General features: G+C 39.6%; 1 protein-coding gene across 2 annotated transcripts in view; it reads left to right on the top strand.

The window, feature by feature from the left end:
* Lama2 (laminin subunit alpha 2) overlaps positions 1-20,636 on the top strand; it is a 603,732-nt gene that overhangs the window by 475,245 nt on the left and 107,851 nt on the right. For both annotated transcript variants that reach the window (XM_057755686.1, XM_057755676.1), the window contains exons 35-39: positions 2,524-2,635; positions 8,145-8,307; positions 9,529-9,739; positions 18,403-18,519; positions 19,204-19,367. In XM_057755686.1, coding sequence (XP_057611669.1) covers positions 2,524-2,635; positions 8,145-8,307; positions 9,529-9,739; positions 18,403-18,519; positions 19,204-19,367 — 767 coding nt within the window. The remainder of the gene's footprint in view (positions 1-2,523; positions 2,636-8,144; positions 8,308-9,528; positions 9,740-18,402; positions 18,520-19,203; positions 19,368-20,636) is intronic.

Genomic DNA, 20,636 nt, shown 5'->3' with positions numbered 1-20,636 from the left:
AAGGAGTCAGGGAGACTCATTCCATGTGGCCTTAGGGATCACTTTTGTGATCATGATTCTTACCTGAGTAATACAGTAATACTGGCATATTTGAAGTGTTTGTTAATGAAGTCCCTTACATAATACTCCATAAATGAAGTAAGTCAAGAGAAGAACAAAATGGTTATGTTCTTGGCTATCTAAATATAAAAGAGATCATACTAACATACATTTTTAAAGGAATAGCTATATTAATTTTTTTTTTTGAGACAAGGTTTCTCTGTAGCTTTGGAGCCTATTCTGGAACTAGCTCTTGTAGACCAGGCTGGCCTCAAGCTCCCAGAAATCTGCCCACCTCTGCCTTCTGAGTGCTAGGATTAAAGGCGTGCACCACCAACGCCTGGCTTCTGTATTAAATTCTTAAAGGTTAGTGTACCTGTTGGTGAGACTATGAGATTGGTTAGTAATATAGAAAAGATAGTGCTATGGCAAAAAATAAACTTTAGGTCAAAAATATATTTTCTATGTAGTAGGGTATGCTGGTGCTTGTGGATACATTCATTTGTAAGATAGTGAAAGATGACCATGTTGAAGATCAAGTCCATTATGGTGTTCCGTGACATGTGAACATCACAGTGGTATCAGAGAATAGAGTCAGGGTACAGTTTAGACCACAGAAACTTCTGATATATTTTAGGTTGACAAAATCTTAAATAGTTTACCTTAGTTAGCAACCAAAGGAAACATTGGAAAAGGGTGTGTGTGTGTGTGTGTGTGTGTGTGTGTGTGTGTGTGTGTGAAGTTATTTTATTTGACCCATATAAGCCTTGGGTATATTGGGTATAAAGAGCTAGAGAGCCCGGATTTGAAAGAAATTACTAGTATACTTAACAACTGACATACTTAGAAATTATGAGCACAGTTTATTTCTAAAAAGAATTGTAAAAAATCTAAAGGAAAAACAATCCCATTATTAATATCTCGGAAGACTAAATCAGAGTATTAAGTACATTGATTAGCATTCTCCAGGTCACTGCTCCCTGCTGCAAACATGAGTTTAAGAGGGTTCCAGTGGCTGCTTCCCTTTTCATCCTTGTGATGTTAAGACTTGCAGATGTAAAAATTGGGTAACAATAGTTGGAGTTTAGGTTCCACAGTTAATTCAAATTCTTGTTGCCCCTGAGGGTAAAAACTAAAATGAAGAACAATTCCTGAGGCATCTCTTGCCATTCTTTGTGTTAGCCAAACAAACATTTGCTATTTAAAATCCAATGTATAGTTATAAAAAACATTAATTCTCTGCTCATTCCCTAGAATGCAAGCACTCTAATGCAAGACTGTGCAGTGGTTCCTACTGCTGTAACCTTTTAATATCCAGCCTCTCACATAGCAATAACCCCCCAACCATAAAATTATTTTCATTGCTACTTCACAACTGTAATTTTTCTACTATTAGAATAATAATGTATATATCTGATATGCCAAATGGTCTTTGGCAACCCCATGAAAGGGTTATTCAACTCCCGAGGGGTTGTGACCCACAGGTTGAGAACTGCTGCTGTAGCATGTTACTGCTAAGCAAACTTGAACCTCATGTAATATCACACAGAGACACATTTTGGTTCTCTGTTTCAGTGTCAGTAACTAGATTACCAACAGGTTTGAACAAAAGGGGAATCCTATTATGTAAAGAAATAAAGCTTAAGCCCATGCCATTGTGCTATAAGGCTCGCATTATTGTTAAAGAAATCTTTAACATCATCCAGTCTATTTGTATTTGACCGTGTTATGTCTGCAAAGAACACTTCAAATCAATTCCACTGTGTGGAAGGTATTTCCAGTATGATCCAACATGAGTATGTTTTAGGTTGCACTTTGGAAGGTGGAGTTATTTGGGCGCTTTTGTTTCATTTCGTTGACCATGGTGTGTGATTTTGTGATTGACAGCCATATTTCTAGTGATGTCATATAGGAAAAAAGCATTAATTCTGCTGTCATGTTTTCTTTGCGTCTTGGCAGTGTTGCAAAGCAGGCATTTAGTACTGAGTAGCTAAATACTCCCCACACCCTTTGTTTCTTAATTAGCATATTGATCTAAAGTGAATCCATAGGATCAAGCTTATTGAGACAGATGGCCAGTTCCTCCCTCAAGAGATCATTGCTGCACACACGCGGTTTCAGAAAATAAAAAAAATAGACAAAACTGTAGCATGTGGAGGCTGAGGATTCCATTAAAGACTTTTGGCATTGGAACCTGGAAGATACTTCAAAATAACTGTGCATTAACACATTTGTGTCACCACATATAGTAGGGGTTTTCATAGGACCAAACACAGCTCTCTGATTTCCATTTAATAGAAAAAGTAATAAAGTTTAATTGTATACTTGAGCGCGGGGTGTCATTGCCGGCACATCTGATCAATAATTCATCGATTGCCTTTGGCTCAAAGTAAAATCTGATAGAAAATGTAGCCAGTGGTAGCTTATCTAGCTCGAACTTCATCGTCTCTATTAATTACACTTCTCCTAAATTTGGATCATTAGGTGACCAAAGTGACAGCAGATGGTGAGCAAACAGGACAAGATGCTGAGAGGACCAACACAAGAGCAAAATCCTTAGAAGAATTCATTAAAGGGCTTGTCCAGGATGCCGAAGGTATGAGAAAATCATTTTTAATTTGTATTTTTCCCCTACAGAATAATTAAAGAAAGGATTTTATGGGGCTGCAATTCCCCTTGTAAAAATGTGTCCTTTCTAAATTCAAGTCTTAGGTTTAGAGAGTATTTTGGTCGAGCTACTTGAGGTCATGATTGGCTGAAGTCTACAGTCTACAGAGTGAAATGAGCAATGGTGGTTGATTATTTAATGATTATGGGTGTAGAATAGGAATTAGTTCTAGGATAATTAAATAATTAATTGAAAAACCTATGCTTGTCTATTTTTTCTAAGCAAAGCCATCTACAGTTTATTAATCCTTTCTCTTTAAAAGTTATTTTTGCCATCCATTTGGTACATGAGCACTGCTCTTTCATGTCTCAAAACGGTCCTTCAAGTACTTGGTACCGGTTCTGGGAGAACATCTGTTGCTCAGGATTTGGCTGCATGAGTTCACTAGAGGCTCCCTGGCATGTAGACCACAATTCCCCAGGAATTAGTTCTTGGCATCTCCTGATATGACTGAGAATTAAAGTGGAAGCCGATTCTTTGGGCACAAGCCCAGACTAAGAAGTCCTTAGCACTTCAGTCTCTATAAATAAATGTTCAATATGCATGCAAGCTCAGAAGGCTTAAAGAGTGGCTTCTTTTCTTTAAGAAGCTAAGCATCTTCATTGTTCTACAATACTGTGAATTTTTCAGAGGGAATGTAAGCTAAACTTCAAGGCAAATTCGGACTGCTGGTCCAACCTCAATAGCGACCGACTCCCCAGTTGCGTGGAGCAACGGTGTTTCCAAATGAGTCCGTTCTGAAGTAGAACACGTTACTTTCTCTACCAAAGTATCTCAGTTAACTCTCTGTGTTCCTTGGTCCATGAAAGTGTTGTGTTCTCCATGACATTATTTTCCACTGATGCTGTTTGAAAATGTCCCCAAACAACAAGAGCCGCTCTCTTCCACACGGATCTCTGAAGGTAACCTTTCCTATCTTCTGTCTGAAGTATCAAACACTCAACACCCAACAGCCTCCTAGTGCCTCATGCTAAAATCATTTCAACTTTGGTCTGGGGGTCAGTGTAAGAGGAGCTGCTGCTGCTCTTGCAGAAGACTCAGCTTGGATTCTGAGCACTCCTATCAGGCAGCTCAAATACCTCCTGTAACTCCAGTTCCAGGGATGCAGCTCCCTCTTGTGGCCTGTAAAGGCATCTGCATGCATGTATTATACGTACAAATACACAAGGTGTGAATACACATAAATAAAATTAAACAAATATTTTGTGAAAGCTACTTGTTTGTAAACATAACTGCTTCAGTGGACACCAGGGTCATCACTGCTTGCTTCCTTTTTTGGGTTAAATCCCCTACTCCCACCCCAGAGAGAGTCACAAGTATAGTTGCTAATTTGATCAGCATGGGCTTTTTTTTTCTTCTGGTGTTTCTTTGTTGTTTTTCTGGATACCATCTTACAGTTTATACACCACACAAAGTCACCACTAGGGACTGTATCGTGAATTCTAAATGCACTTAATAAATAAACTCCGAGTCAGCTATCAGGGGTGAAAGAATCAGAGAAGCAGAGAGGCCAGACACTAGGGTTCTTACCTCTACCAACATTCAGACCAAAGGGGTGATCCTGTCCTCAGACTGACTGCTTCCTCAGACTGACTGCTGTGAGCTCCTGTTTCCTCCAGCCTTATATTCCTCTCTCTACCCAGTCATAACCCTTTCTGTCTCCACCTTCTTAGTGCTGAGATGAGAAACTTGTGACTCCCAAATACTGGGATTAAAAGTGTGAGACAGCACCTCTTGACTCTGTTTCTCTTTTATACTGGATCTATTTCGTGTAGCCCAGGGTGGCCTAGAACCTACAGAGATCCGTCTGCCTCTGTCTCCCTCGTGCTAAGATTAAAGTTTTATGCCACCATTGCCTGGCCTCTATGGCTAACTAGTGTGGCTGTCTGCACTCTGATCCTCAGACAAGCTCTTTTTGTTAGATCATAAACAAATATCGCCACAAGGGACAGTGTAAATATTGTATTTAACCATATTTATGGTCTGTACTCCAGATGAAAAAGCATTGTCAATTGTGAGAGGTAACTTTCATTTCTCATATTATGCTTTGTTCAGATGATCTGAATACATCTGTGTAGTGACAGCAACATTTTCTTCATGTAAGGTGTGTTGCAAGGAACTACTTGTTTGTCCTGGCCATCACAACCAAAATAACTACACAGAAACTGTATTAATTAAATCAGTGCTTGGCCCATTAGCTCTAGCTTCTTATTGGCTAACTCTTACACCTTCGTTTAATTCATCCCCATTAATCTGTGCATCACCACGAGGTCATGGCCTACCAGAAAAGTTTCAGCACGTCTATCTCTGGTGATGGCAGCTCCATGGCATCCCCTAACTCTGCCCTTCTTTCTCCCAGCATTCAGTCCAATCCTCACCACCTACCTTAAGTCCTGCCCTATCAACAGGTCAAGGCAGTTTCTTTATTCATTAATGGTAATCACAGAACACAGAGGGAACTCCCACATCAAAGGTGTCGTGTGGGATACCTGTATCTGAGGAAATAGGAACACAGCTCACTTCTGCCAGCAGACATTCACAATTAAAACAAAGCTCAAATTTGCATATACTAGAAATATGCTAAATTTCAGCTAAGATGTTCTGCAAGATTAGCTACAGAAGGCTTAACAGTTTACAGAGAAGGAGAGAAAGGGGAAGGAGATGAGGAGGGAAGACAATAAAGGAAAAAGACAGGGAAGAGGGAAAAGAATTGCCTAAAAATTAAACAGGTTATCCTACACAGCCACACTTTTTTTTCCTTCACCTAATCTTCAGTAATGGGGGTATTAGGAGGACTTTTGCATTTTATTAGTGGCAGTACATTGCTGTGGAAAAGCAAGTGCTTCGACCTGGCATTCATCTGTTTCAGTTTTGTTTAGATAGATGAAGTGCTCACCTGTCATAAAGTCTTCCATTATGAGTCATGGCCTTTTCACAGACAATCGGCTCCTATTCAACCACAATGTATTTTTATATCTACTGTAATTGTATATCTACAATGCCATGACTCTTGATCAGATCATGAGGAAGCTGCATTTTATCTCATGGGTTAGAATTAATGAAGGACAGAGATCAACTCCATTAGTGTTTATGTCGTGACTTATAGCGGGACTTTATTAATACTAGATATCTTCTTTCTTGTCTGGTTCTCAGAACAGACTAGCAAATTTCCTCCAAGATAAACTTACCAGTAAGAGGGTTTTGCAGATTTAACAAAGAGAGCATATTTGCTTCCTCCCAGGAGCGGGTTGGGTTTGTTTTACAGATGCTTTTCTTAAGAAGGCCCCATTTGTTCCATGTTGCACATAGAATGCTGTCATGATTTGAAGCTAGTTTAAGATATTTCACAACAAACAGTATGGCTTCCCTTTCCATCCAGAAACATTTCCTTCATTCTCATTTTTTTTTCTTTTCCTCTGGTTTCCCCTCATGGTGATTTTATCCTGCCTTTAAAATGTTTTAATTACCATAAAATGCTCTTCTGAAAGAAGACCAGAATAAGTAGAGTCAAATCAAGTGGCATATTCTGCACTTATTTTCAACTCAGTAGGAAATGTATTGAAAGGGGCACTACATACCTTGGAACGAAGAATTAAATAACATTGATTTTTAGTTCAAATTCTGATTCTACCTACATAAGCAGTGGAGGATCAAACCTTGTTTGCTCAACTAGCTTTCTTCTCAGTGCTGGGGACTGAGTTGAGGGCCTCATGCATGCTGGGTAATGTTCTACCACTGACCTCGGATCCAGCCCCTCTTAGTTACAAATTTTGTTTTCTTCCTTTGTTCAGCATCATGTTGTTGCAACCATTTGTGTGTGCCCTGTTGGTTTCTTTACGTCTTCACATTACATTTTAATTGAACAAAATGTGACAAACATATTCTAAAATATGCAGCTGAGGTTAGTGTTTCCTTATTCTCTGGTCACTTTTTTCCTACAAAATTCTTCTCTGAGGAGAGTTGTCTTTGGGAACAGACTATAAAAGACACTTTAAGATAACAGAGGCCCATCTCTACCTACCGTCACACGGAGTTAAGTTTTGCATTAAGATTTCAGAAGGAAAATAAACATGATGTCTACGTCTCTTATAATCAGGGACAAGTGTTTGCTACAGCAGATTTCTAAACAAACACATTTACGAGGAAAAGGGGTGATTGGGAAAGAGCAGTTGAGATATACACAGCTTCTTGCACTCGTCAGTGTTCTTTATACCCCAACAAAAACTTCTGGAGGACTTGATCAAACACCGGAATGCTCGTTCTTGCTTTGCAGACTCTTTGTCTCAGTCAGTCTGTGGCAGGACATAGGAACCTTCATTTCCAAAATGCTGCTGCTGCCACTGGATGGAGCACCACATTTCCAAGTCACCTATTCAAAGACCACCCGAATGTTGTGTGCCTCTGACATGGGAACTCTGCACACTGCAAACCTGAAAAAAAAATCTCTCCAGTAGGGAAAGTTCAAGGTTTATTACAGCTTAAAGAGGTCTTTAGGTAAACCTTTAAATGTTAGAAAATACCTCTAGGGCAGGCCAGACTCTTCACTCAGAGGATTTCCATGGTAATAATGTGGAAGTATATATTTAAAAGACAAAGAGCTTGAGGAAATATCTCCCTTCAACTCACCAAATTAACGTCCCATAGAACATCCAGAAACTGTGAGGCTAAAATGAATGATAGAGCTACGTAAGTGTTTCAATTCACCAAGTTTTTAAAGTTTCATTTGACAGAGAGTTCTTTTTCCAAATGAAATTGTGCCCGGAACACCAACCTATCAAACAGGTTCTTGGCAGAACAGACATCATTTGTAGAGGACTTGAAGCTCCTGGAGAATGCTAATATTCCGAAGAGCACAGTTTGAAATCCCACTTACTGCATAGTAAACACAGTCCCCGGGATGGATGTGACTGCTGAAGAAATGCATCTTTCTGGCCCAGTCTACATCCCTCCCCCCCTAAACTGCTGCTCCTTCCCTCCTTTAAAAATTTAAGATGAGGGAGTTGTGAAGATACAAAGGCAGGTCCATGTTCAGTGACCTCACAGATGATAGCGTTTCCATTCTCAATATCCTAAAATGGACTGAGTATGACTGGTCACCAATGCCAATAATCTTCTGTACTCAGCCACAAGGTGTTAACCTATACATCCGCTGTCTTTACCTTTGACTCAAAGAGAATCTAAATCTGTTCCTCATTTATATGTCCTCCATTTGAGGCTAGACAGACAATACTTTCATTACTGTGGTTTCTCAACAGAAGTTTAACATATAGAGCTATGTCACATTTTCTCCATCACTACCAGCTGTCATGCTACCCACCTCTGGTTCTCAAACAGGGACACCCTGGAGATTGGGAGAAGACCAGATGTTGAGCGCCAACTTTGCGCATATCATTTTCATTGCTTAATTTACAAAACTTGTCTTATTGCCCCCATTCAGCTATAAATGAAAAGGCTGTAAAACTAAATGAAACATTGGGAAGTCAAGACAAGACTGTGGAGAGAAACTTGCAAGAGCTTCAGGATGACATTGATCGGATGCTGAAGGAACTCAGAAGGAAAGATCTTCAAACACAGAAGGAAGTTGCTGAGGATGAGCTGGTGTGAGTAGATGTTCTGCAGTCTTTCCATTTCATCCTTTGAACAGCATTATTAAGAGTATCCCATGTTTCTATCCCATAGGTGAGCAAAACATTTTTTTCCCCAGGGATGTTTGCTATTATTTATTTTTCATGCCTTCATTTAGTTTCCTATTTTGCCTTAAAATTAATTAAAATCATGCTTTCCTATCTATAAAATAATAAGTAAAGGAACTTTTTGGTGTTGTCTTTTATAAGTAGGCTGATAGGCTTGATTTGCTAATGCCTGGCATTAGAAGCATTTGGACTATCAATAAGCTTACAAGGCTGGAGGTGTAACTTGGCTAGTAGCGGCTTGCTCTTGATGCACAACACCCAACTTTGATGCTCAACACTACATAGAACGGACATGATGAAACATCTGTAATTCTAGTACTTGTGGGATAGAAAGCAGGAGGAACTGAAGTTGACAGTCATTCTTGGCGACATAGATAACCAAGACAAACCTTGTACACATAAAATCCTGTCTGAGGAGGAGAGAAAGAGAAGGAGAAGGAAGTGGGGAGAAGGAACGGAAAAGAGAGACAGGAAGAAGGGGGAAAAGGAGGAAGAAGAGGAAGCAATGACCACCAATTTTGATAAATGATAAATAAGTCACATTTTACTGTTTTAAGAAATGCTGGTAACTTAAATCAAAGACTTTCTAGATCACTGGGTTGTAAGAAAAAGTAGAGTCGATTAAAATTAAGAGGTTTGGGGATTTTGCTCAGTGGTAGACCTTAGCAAAAGCAAAGCCCTGGTTTGGTTCTCAGCTTAAAAAAAATAGAAAAAAAATGACAAAATTATGGTATTATTCTAGCATGGCAAAACCCTGAGAGTTCTATCTACAGTTGCCTAAGCAAACAGTCTCTCCTCATAGTCAAAGAAAGTATCACATTGTGATGGGACAACTGGCATTTTGGGCTGTTTGCTTTTGCACGTATGGTAAAATCAAATTTTTCTTTCATTGGTCACACTGTGATAATGGCATTATACCCCTAAACAATTAAAAAGTATAAGGTTACTACTATATTTAACAGGTGTCTTCTCAATTTTAATAAAAATTCTGCCACAAGCAGACACCAGTTCTTGACTTGGTGCATAGTGAATCTATTGGTGTGTTTTCATGTATTTTTAACCTTTTTGTAACACAGTTTAATATAAGTAAACTCTTATGATGCCTTCTTGGGCTGGGGGTGTTTACAGGGCAGCAGAGAGCCTTCTGAAGAGAGTGAACAGGCTGTTTGGAGAACCCAGAGCCCAAAATGAAGAAAGGGAGAAGGATCTCCGTGAGAAACTGGCAGATTACAAAGACAAACTTGATGATGCTTGGGATCTACTGAGAGAAGCCACAGAGAAAACACGAGATGCTAATCGCTTGTCCACTGCCAATCAAAAAAACATGACCATTTTGGAGGTGAGAACCAGGAGCCCTCTCGTCACTGTCTTGGGAATGGGGAGCAGGTTGAATACATCTAGAATAGTGCAGTTGACATGTTTACAAAGGTCAAGACTATGACTCTAGGAGGTCATCTAAGAATCAAAACAGAGAGAAAGTGTGTGTGTGTGTGTGTGTCTGTCTGTCTGTCTATCTGTGTCATTCAAAATATGGAAGGTCTATAGAGATGACACAGAAGAAGCTCTTCCCTGAGAGACAGGGAATCTCCCTGTCAATGACAAGTGTGTCAACACCTAGAAATCCAGATGGTCTCAGTTCATTCCCCAGTTCTAGAATGAATGCATTATAACAGAGCATGCATAGACAATTGCTAAGCCCCAGTGTCACACAATTTTTCCGTTCACCAACCGGATTCACAAACTGAATTCAGAGATGTGGATGCAAGCAATCACTACAGTTCCCTCTGCTTGTGTAGAAGCTGAGCATATGAGAGAACTGAGAGACCGGAGTGAGGGAACCTTCATGCCTTTCTTCTCTGGAATGAGTTCATGGAGAAGGACATTTTTAATGGGTCTAACATGACAGATGAGTCTGGGTTGTTTCTCCTGCTTTCTCTCAGCGACCAGTCACCATTTACCAGAGTGTTGCTAAACTTTAAACAAAAATAGGTCCTTTCCAGCATCCCTTTTCCCTGCCTCACTTCCTTTTTTCTCCATTCTTTCATTTTCTTCCTTGATGATAACATGGCTACTGCTTGGGTTCTCTGGGAGTGCATGTAGTGTACACAACGGCACAGAATTGTGTTTGGTATTTAAACACCTTTCCCTCCACACACAGCTCACCTCTTGCTGTTTGTTTCCCAGCGGATCCAAATGCTGCAAGAAACCCACAGCTCTGCTCATGTGGAATTTCACAATCAGCAAGAGCCCAATACTCCAGCGCTGCACACGATTTCTAAAATGTTTGCTGAATGTCACCGTCAGAGAATTAAACCAGCCACACGTTTTAGTTTTTTTTCTTCTATTTGATCTGTTTTCCTTGGGGTCCAAGGAAAACAAATTAAAAGAAAAACTGGGGGAGACAGTCCCTCTTCTGGGATTTAGCCTTGTCACAGTGGTAGAAGACAGAGGAGCTGGGCATTTGCTAGAAGTCCTGTATCTGATCTTAACCAAATCAGAGACCACTGACACACTAGCAATAATCAAAAGAAAGTAGCATCTGGCGAGCCAGAAAAGGATGAGGCTGTCCTGTCATGGGCTCCATCATGACACACTCAGCTCTGAAACACCCCAGTGCTGTAACTTACTCTCTATAGGATGGCAACAGCTGAAGACATTAGAATCCCTTGTGTGGAAAGCATATTTGAGAAGTGTTCAAGAAGTTATAGTGATGCATTGAATGGGGCCTTTGGCTGCTCCTCACATTAGTGATATGTAAAACCAGGCATCCCTGGCAGATGCTTGTGTCTATGCAGTCAGCTCTGGAGTTCCATGTCATCATTTTTGTGTTTTTGTTTCATATGCCAGACTTAATTGAAGTCTTATTTAAATAGTTTCTGGATAAGATAGGTAAATTAAGTAAATTGTCATAAAGAAAGTATGGTGCTTTTTATTTGTTTGTTTACATCGGTGGGATACTAATCTGGTAGGTGCCAGACTAACCTTTAAAACATGTCCCTTAGGGCCATTTGAGATGACTCAGTGGATAAGAGCTCCTGTGCCCAAGCCTAAAAAGCTGAGTTCAATTCCCAGACCCCTTGTGGTGGAGAGACCTGACTCCCACAGGTTCTTATCTTACTTTCACATGAACATTTACACACACACACACATATACATGCATGCATGCATACACACACACACACACACACACACACACAAGTTTACTAAAGAACTCATTAATGAGACAATATCTATTATCCCTGGACTCTCATGCGGAATCTTCATAGACTAGTCTAAGGTGTTAAGGTGTTACTGGTGTCCATTCCTAAGATCCTTGGATCCGCTTACTGGCCACACAGATTTGAAAACAGTGGCAATATTGTACAGAGTGGGCTTAATAATGAAATGGCTTTGAACTTCCATCGTACTGGACCTGCTATTAATATAATATTCAGATACAAGTCAAATGGATAGTTATTTATTTATTTTAAAATGACCAGCTAATAATCTTGTTCTTAAAATAGCCTCCAAAGTTGGAAACGGTGACACACACCTATAATGCCTGTGCCAGTGAGGCAGAAGCAAAAGGGTAATAAATTCCAAACTATACTGGCTACATAACAAGACCTCACCTCAAAAAACAAACAAAACAAAATAAATCCTCTGGTAACTCAAACACAACCTCAAATCTAGGCACACTTATGAAAAATAACAACTCTGGTGGTTTTAATAACCTGAGTTGACTTGGAGGTACACACAGGTAAAGAAGCAAACCAAACTAGCACTTCAATAATTATCATGGAATTAATGCCGTAGATGGGGCAGCTGATTTGCCGCTTTGTAGAGCTTCTGACACTTGTTCTGGGCCACAGGATAGGTACCATTTGGTAGAAGCAGGGGTGAGGAATGTTTCAGAAATAAGGGAAGGCACGTGAAAAGAAATACAGGAAGAGAGGTAGCATAACCTACAGAGAATTCATGGTTGGTAGAATTGGAATTGAGTACCTGTGAAAGAATTGGCATAGATATCCAGCAGGAATAAGCAGATTCCAGATCTTGAGTTACAAGAAAATTGGGTTATGCTCACAGTTTAAACATTATAGGAAGCAACAAAAATACAGAATCATATATTAAAGTTACACATTAAAGATTTTGTTAGGGACTTAGGTAAACTGGAACCTCAACTTTGTGTTTTAAATACTGTGATTCTGGGCAAAGAGAGCAACCTGACCTAACATTTAAATGTTGATCAAATCTAACCTCTGTTGGTCACCCAGCGATTTCAGGTTGAGTATGAATAATTACTAACTGAAATAATATGAAAAATCTAGACAGTTTATATTTTCCCTATATTTAATGTTGTAATTTATATTGGCTAGGAGGGTCAAAAAATATTTGCAAAATAATGGCATCACACCAAAAATTGTGAGAAATTGATAGAATGAAAGAGCACTATGCACTCAAATATGGAACTATGAAGGTAAAAGGTGAAGAAATTTCAAATAGAGCAGGTTGTTTCATTTACAAGTTGCATAAAAGTCAGGAGTGAAAGATAGCTCTGGCAATGCCATTTGGAATGAGACCACAGAAGGCTCTGAACACAAACTACTACAAGGGCATTGCTAGCAGTCGAGAGGAAAGAGGGTAGGGGATCAGATGAGCAACCTAGTGAAGCAAAGGATACATACTGATCCCTCTGCCCCACTGTCTACTCTTAGAACTTGATTGAAGAAAAGATTGTAAGAAAGAAAACTAAGTTGACATAAAGGTATACAGAAGCTGGTGTTTGTAGGCTCCTATAAAAGCTACCTTATACACGACAGCAGAAGAGAAGGTCAGTACTCCTCTTGACAGGTTCTGAAGGGGTGAGGATCTAATTAGCTAGAAAGAAAAGGTAGGAATATATTGAACCTTAATATCTAAATAGAATGAGTTAATTATGATTATAGAATACTTTATATATGTTTTAAGAATGTCATGAATGCATATAATATGTTTGATCAAATCCGTCACCCACTTTCTCCCCTGAAAATTCCTTCTTATACACCCCCACTTTCTCATCCCAACTTAATGTTTCTTTCTTTTTTTTTTTAACTCATTGTGCCCACTTAGTGATACCAGTATGTGCATAGATAGAGGGCCATAGGCTAGAGCTCAGATACGCCCCAGGGGGCTTTATTCAGAAAGAAAACTGATTCTCCCTCCCACAGCAGCCATTACTTGTCAATAACTTCTTAGAGGTGTGGCTTCCTGAGTCATCCCCCATCGCTAGCATAATTTTAAAGATTGATTGTTTCTAAAGATGGATCTTCCTGTTTGTCTCTTAAACGCTCTGAGCTTCCTGTCAATGTAGTCTAAATCTGACGTCAGTCTTTATTCATTCCTTTCTATTTTTTTTATAACACTGATCCCATGATTCCCTAAGTTGGCACATTAATTTACTAATGCACTTTCTCCTTCTGTGTTAGTTATCCCTCAGTGGCTGTGATGGAACAAATACAAAAAAAAAATGGATGAGAAAAGGGATTATTTAGCTTCCATCCATCCATCAGAGGTCTCAGTCCATAGCTTACTCATTCCACTGTTTGTGGTCTGTGACAGGGCAGAACATCATTTTGGGAGGATCACTTTAAAGGAAAGAATCACCTTATAATACCCCATAGAGGAAGGATGGTCACCTTATGGTGTCCAGGAAGGAAAAGAGGAGAAAAGGAAGGAAGAGAAGGAGAAAGAGGGAAACATACCCGTTAAATGTTTCACTTTCTTCTATTAATGATACATTTGGCCTTTGTTGAACATTTAAGATCCATACCACACTACTCTTCCAGAGGAATCCCAAAAATATATCTTCAATTCTGATTGTAGCCTTAGAGCCTTAAATAGTGTTCAACACAAATACAAAAACACAGTTATTAATCAATAAGAAGAACAGAAGAATCCAGGCAGTGATGGTGTGTGCCTTTAATCCCAGCACTCGGGAGGCAGAGGCAGGCGGATCTCTGTGAATCTGAGGTCAGCCTGGTCTACAAGAACTAGTTTTCAGGACGGGCTCCAAAGCTACAGAGAAGCCCTGTCTATGAAAACAGAAACAAAAACAAAAACAAAAGAAGTAAAAAAAAAGAACAACAGAAGAACGTAGTAAAGCAAAGAGTAGTCAATGTTTTGTCTGATTTCCCTAGAGCTCCAAATCTCCATATTCATTGTTTCAAAGCTCACGTCTATCATCTAATCTGAAAATTGTCCACCTTTAAAGCTTCTTTATTCTCTAGATCATCATTGGCTTTAGTGTGATAAGGAGCATGTTGTGACCCTTACATTACAGTTGGTCCTCTAAACTAACCCAATTAAAACTTTAAACAGATACTCTCTAACTTATTTTAACATAAATAGATATAGTTCTTTGCTTAACACACCGATGGAAATATCTCTCCCTCCTATTGGCAGAGTAGCTTTTTAACTATACATACAGTGTTGTGCCTGCATGTATGCCTACATGCTAGAGTGGGCACCAGATCCTATTGTAGATAATGTGAACCACTATGTGGTTGCTGGGAATTGAACTCAAGATCTCCGAAGAGCAGCCAGCGCTCCTAACTTCTGAGCCATCGCACTAGCCCCAGCAAAGCATTTCAAATGACCTTAGTGCCTTGCTACAGCAAATCACAATGAAAAAAGCACTTTTGAATTTCTGTGTGCGATGTACCTTTACAAACGTTTATACAGAGCTAGGGACTAAGTGGCTATTATGTAAAGAATTCCAGACCCTTGGAAGCAAAGATGTGACTGGAAATCAGTGACACTGGAACTTTTACTGCAATTTTTTTTGCAAAGAAAGCAGCAATCACAAATCAAATACTCCCCTGAACCTTCCAGAGACACAATGGCTCAGTGAGCTGTGTCACTGAACAAGCCATAAGTTTCCTTTTCATTCACTCACTTAAACCTGCTCCCTGGGAAAGTTCATAGAAGTACTTGAGAGACAGGTGCTGCATAAAACTGTTTCTATGGGATTCACGCTGTAGTGAAGGATATATTTTTGGTTCCAATTAACAAGTATGTGAAATGCTTAGAAGTCTGGACATGTGAGATAATACACAGGGTAATGGTTTGTTGGTTATATATATAGTGTAAAATGGTTATACAATGTATGATCTGCAAACCCACAGCTGTGATTCCTCATTAAACATACTATGCAGTGTCCATCACTATGCACATTTCAGTAGGTTGTGTCTTTTCAGTGGTCCCTGTACATGCATCTGTGATGTGTTTATTTCTCTGATGTCCATTAAATAACTAGTGTTTTTAGACCCGCGCCCCCAAAAAACTAACCATGATCTATCAACATGTATAGAAAATGAAAGTCATTTGTATGCCTACAATTGGTGAAATACCTCCACAGAATAAATTTTTAAGGAGCCTTAGTAGGTGACTCGGTTGATAAAGTGCCTCTCACACAGGCCCAAGGTCCTGAGTTTGCAACCCCAGGACTCATTCAAATGCATTATGTTGTAGCCTTGTCTGTAGCCCCAGGGTTTGGAGATGGGCAGATCCCTGAAGCTCCTCAGACAATCTGCATAGCCAGATCCTTGAACTCTGTGTTCAGTGACAGACGCTGTGTCAAAACTAAGATAAAAATATCTCTTTCAACATAGGCACATGTATGTACTTGTACGTACATGTACTTACTTTGCAGATATGCATTTATCTACCTAAACATGATCATACACTATACACAAGAGCAAACACTCAGGTTCACACACACATACACACACACACACACACACACTATTCTCTCTCTGTCTCTCTCGCACACATACACACATACATTCACACACATATTAACACACAGTCATAAATACACACACTCACATTCACACACACATAAACTAAGAACAAAACCAACAATATAATGGTTAACAGTTGCACAGTATTTCTTTGTGCCTGGCAGTTATAAGCCAAGTCTTTTTTTTTTAAGTCTAATTTCAAAGAAGGCCGAGTTCTTGTTACAGTGTTGGTTCTAAGTCAGTACTTCCCAGAAAGAATGGAGATGCTACATTTCTAGCGAGCTTCCTGTTGAGACCCATGCTGCTAGAAAATGAGCCACACCTTGAGTACTGAAAAATTATGCAATTTGTTAGAGGCCACATGGCTTGCTCAAAATCTTGTAAGGTTTGTAAGCTGGGATTCGCCTCAGGCGGTCTGTTGCTGAATGTGGTGTGCTTTACCTAGCATGTACATAATGATTAGGAGGAACACAGGTGATTTTTCAGGTCGATAGTCAGGGAACTGGCCATGAGCAGAAAATACAGAGGAACAGAGCCAAAGGACTGGAGAACACGTGGTAGAGAGCACTGAAAAGACGTGTGTACTGAGATCGTGGTGAAGCGCTGGGTGATAAAATTACGACAAGGAGGTATGAAGCTGGCACTCACTCATGCAAATCAGAAACATGATTTTTGTCCTGTAAGAGATTGTCCGTTTACAGCTCAAGATCCAGGCCTGTTAGGTAGATAAGAATTACACTTTAGAATTTTCTGTTTAAATGAATGTGTGTGTATCTGAATGTATGTCTGTGTAGCTCATGCATGCAGGAGACCAAGGAAGTCATAGAAGGAATTATTCACCTGGAACTGTAGTTATAGATGGTTGTGAGCCACTAAGTGGGTGCTGGAAACTGAACCAAGTGCTCTTACCTGCTAAAGTATCTCTCCAGCCCCACCTCCACGTGCTGCACTTTTCACTTCGCTATGCTGTCTGTGATTCCTCAGTTAGTGACTTAGTTCATTCTGACTGCCATCACAAAATCCAGAGCTGTCTAATTTAAAAGCAAAATAAGTGTATGTCATACAGTCCAGAGGCAGAAGATAGAGGAGGGTTAGTGCTTGGTGAAGGTCTATTTGTTGGCTCAAAATCTCATCTCTTTCCTGTATCCCTACAGGGTGCATGGGTGAATAAGCTCCCTTGAGTCTCTTTTATAGGGACACTGACCCCATTGATGAGGTTTCAGCTACATTCTCTCATCATCTTCTAGAGGTCCCATCTCCTAACACTAATACACTGGAGTGTTGAATTTCAGCATAGAAATTTGATGAAGACACAAGCACTAAGACCATAGCCCTTCAATGACTCAGTTTCCAGCTTATTTCAAGTGGATGGAGATGGGACCCATAGAATCAAAAACTTATAGGCTGCTCTGTGCATCTTAGAAAACTCATATGTATAAGCTATCATTAGTATTTATTTATATGAAAAACATATAAAGGCCAGAGACTAACATTCTAATTGATTTTATTAAACACATAGGGGAAGAAGGGTAGGCAGAATACGAATGAGTTTAAAGTACAAAGGAAATAACAGGCAAAGGCAAACTGCACATGAAGGCATGACAGTAATTCTTTTCCATTGATTTTCTCCTTCTAGGCTAGGAATGAACTTCATGTAGCTTTGAGACAAGCCATAAGTTTCACAGAGAAGTTAGTCTGTTCTCATTTTATGAAATAATCCATTAGGATTATTCTTGGGGAGAGGGTAATTTCTTCTTCTTAAAAGGTATTCTCTCTAAATTTCCTTAAAATTTTCAGCTTTTGAATTTCTGGTATTTCCCTAGAGTACAGTTATGCTCACAAAGAACTATTTCTGTGTACATCTTGGAACTCATCACGTTTTTTCAGTTTAGTCTGGCACACTAGATCCTGATGGCACGTGGTCAGCACTTGCATTGTTAAGATGAAGGTCCCACTTTGCCTTAGCAATCCTGTTAACTCTCTAGTAACTATCACATTACTTTATTTGCCTGGATGGCTTTCTCAAATGGGAAAGAGAAATGGCCTGTGTATGCTCGATGTTGAAGAATTCTTAAGAGAGTTGAGTGGGTAAGTTACATCATAGTCATCTGGCCAAACTGTCAATATATACTTTGTTATTGAACCTGTTGTTCAGGCAACTCAGGGGAATTAGGAAACCACAGTAGGGATGGGTTTTACCGAGATGCTGGTGTAATATTGTTTTCTTTGTATGCTACAGAAAAAGAAAGAGGCTATTGAAAGTGGCAAACGACAAATAGAGAACACTTTAAAGGAAGGCAATGACATACTTGATGAAGCCAACCGACTTGCAGATGAAATCAACTTGGTCATAGAGGTGAGTATTGAATAAAGCTCAATTGAGTAAAGAACAAAGAGAAAGAAGATGATGACTTAATTCCTTCCCACACTGGCAACAAAACTAAGCCACAGAAACAAAAGCCTCTATTTGTGTTTTTGTAAGAATATATTATTGCAGTACAGTGTTGGGGACATGCAGGTAAATGTTAACAGTTAGAACCTAACTTTATTGGAGTACTGACTTATGCAAGCTTGGGTTGTTTTCTTTTCTACTTCTCTTATTACTTTTCTTATCATGGTGACCAGATCATTCCTTGTTCCTAGGCCAGCACTTACCATCTGTTTTATTATCTCATATAGCATTAGTTAAAAGAGAAATGAAAATCTGCAAGTAAACCTTTGGCCCACTGTCTTGCACGTTGTATTGGGACATGTGTAGAACTAAGGATACAAAGATCTAAAAGGTCCCAATGTTCAGTTGTTGCTATGAAGTAATCTTATAAGAAAAATACTTTTATAAATGGGCTTCATAAAGTTCTATGATTTTCTATTAAATAACTTTTTATTCTCTATTTGCTGTGCTAGTAGACTGAATGTTTTCAAAAAAACAAAAACAAAAATAAAACAAGCATATGTGATTGTATCTCCTAGAGAAATTAGGAAATTCAAGGAGGCCTGAGTGAACCTGCTCTTAATGCTGTCTCTTCTCTCTCCGTACCAGTACGTCGAAGACATTCAAACTAAGTTGCCACCGATGTCTGAGGAGCTTAGTGACAAAATAGATGACCTCTCTCAGGAAATAAAGGACAGGAAGCTTGCTGAGAAGGTCTTCCAGGCTGAGAGTCATGCTGCTCAGCTGAATGAGTCGTCTGCTGTGCTTGATGGGTACGCCATGTGTGCTTGGAAATGTCTGCAGAGCTTGACACTCATCCAAAAGTTTAGACAAGCAGAAAGGGCAGAAAATCACTTTCAAGTCTTGATTTCCATAATTATGAACAAAAGAGCCGCATGGCTTTTCTATGGAAGATCCTAATTAAGAGAACGTAGGCATACATCTCCTGGAAAAGTCTCAAAAGTCACAGTTGAAAGTGAATTCAACTGTGCCTGGTTAGGAAACGAACATAGCCTTAGGCTACCCCTTACAATATTGTGTTTTGTTCTTTATTAGAAGGCACTGGGGCTGTCCTATTAGCATTTTAAATAATACACAAACACGTTCTGCTGCAAACTTCAGTTTTACGTTTCTAATGCAATCTAATCATTTCACTGTTTCCATGTGCCTCTAAATGTGCAGCCTTATAAACAGCCATTCAGTCTCCTCCCTCTAGTAAAACAGCACGTGTACCACTCTGAAGGAACAGCTCAGGGCTGGATGGTAAACACCTATAACCCCAGCACTTGGGAAGTGGAGGACACAAGTTCAAGGCCAGCTTCAACTGCAGTGGGCTCAAGGCCAGCCTGGTCTATAAGAAACCTTGAAAACAATAAAAGAAATGAAATAAATAACAGCTCACTGTAACTGGGATTATCACATGGGTCATAAGAAAGAGAACTGGAGCTTAGGGTTTGCTTATTAAACCACACTCTAGGTATGGCAGATTTACTTCCTCTGTACCCTTGTGGTTGGCACACACACACACACACACACACACACACACACACACACGAAAGCAGGAACTATTCATCCTAGGAATAATTTTCCAAGGTAAATCTACTTAATATGCACCACATGCAAGTCTGTGTTCTCATCTTTGATAATCATTGATGCAGAAAGAATGCCTGGAAACACAAGCATCCCATGCATGATTAGTTTTGGAACAAACTTTCCCCAACCTAGAGCAAAGAGTTGTAGATGAATCAGTGGCCAGTAATCAGTACACCCGGATTCCAAATCTCCCATTAGGAATGTGTTAGTCATGATTTGATTTTTTTCCTATGATCTCTTTATGCTTTCTGGGAAGTATGCCTACTCTGAAGGTATTGTAGAATTAGTTTGATTAATGGAATACAAGTGCTCTGGAAACTGGAGTGCGCTTCCCAGATAACGGGAAGTACCCTATCCCTGCACACACCTACCTAGACACATGGTTGCAAAGGCTTTAGCAGGCTATTTCAGAGGTTTAAGGAGTGGCAGAAAGAACGCTCAGTAGGTCA

Source organism: Chionomys nivalis, chromosome 2 (genome assembly GCF_950005125.1).
Source record: "Chionomys nivalis chromosome 2, mChiNiv1.1, whole genome shotgun sequence".
In the NCBI taxonomy this organism is placed as follows: Eukaryota; Metazoa; Chordata; class Mammalia; order Rodentia; family Cricetidae; genus Chionomys; species Chionomys nivalis.
Note: the sequence above shows the minus strand (reverse complement) of the source record. Positions and strands in the feature narration are given on the sequence as shown.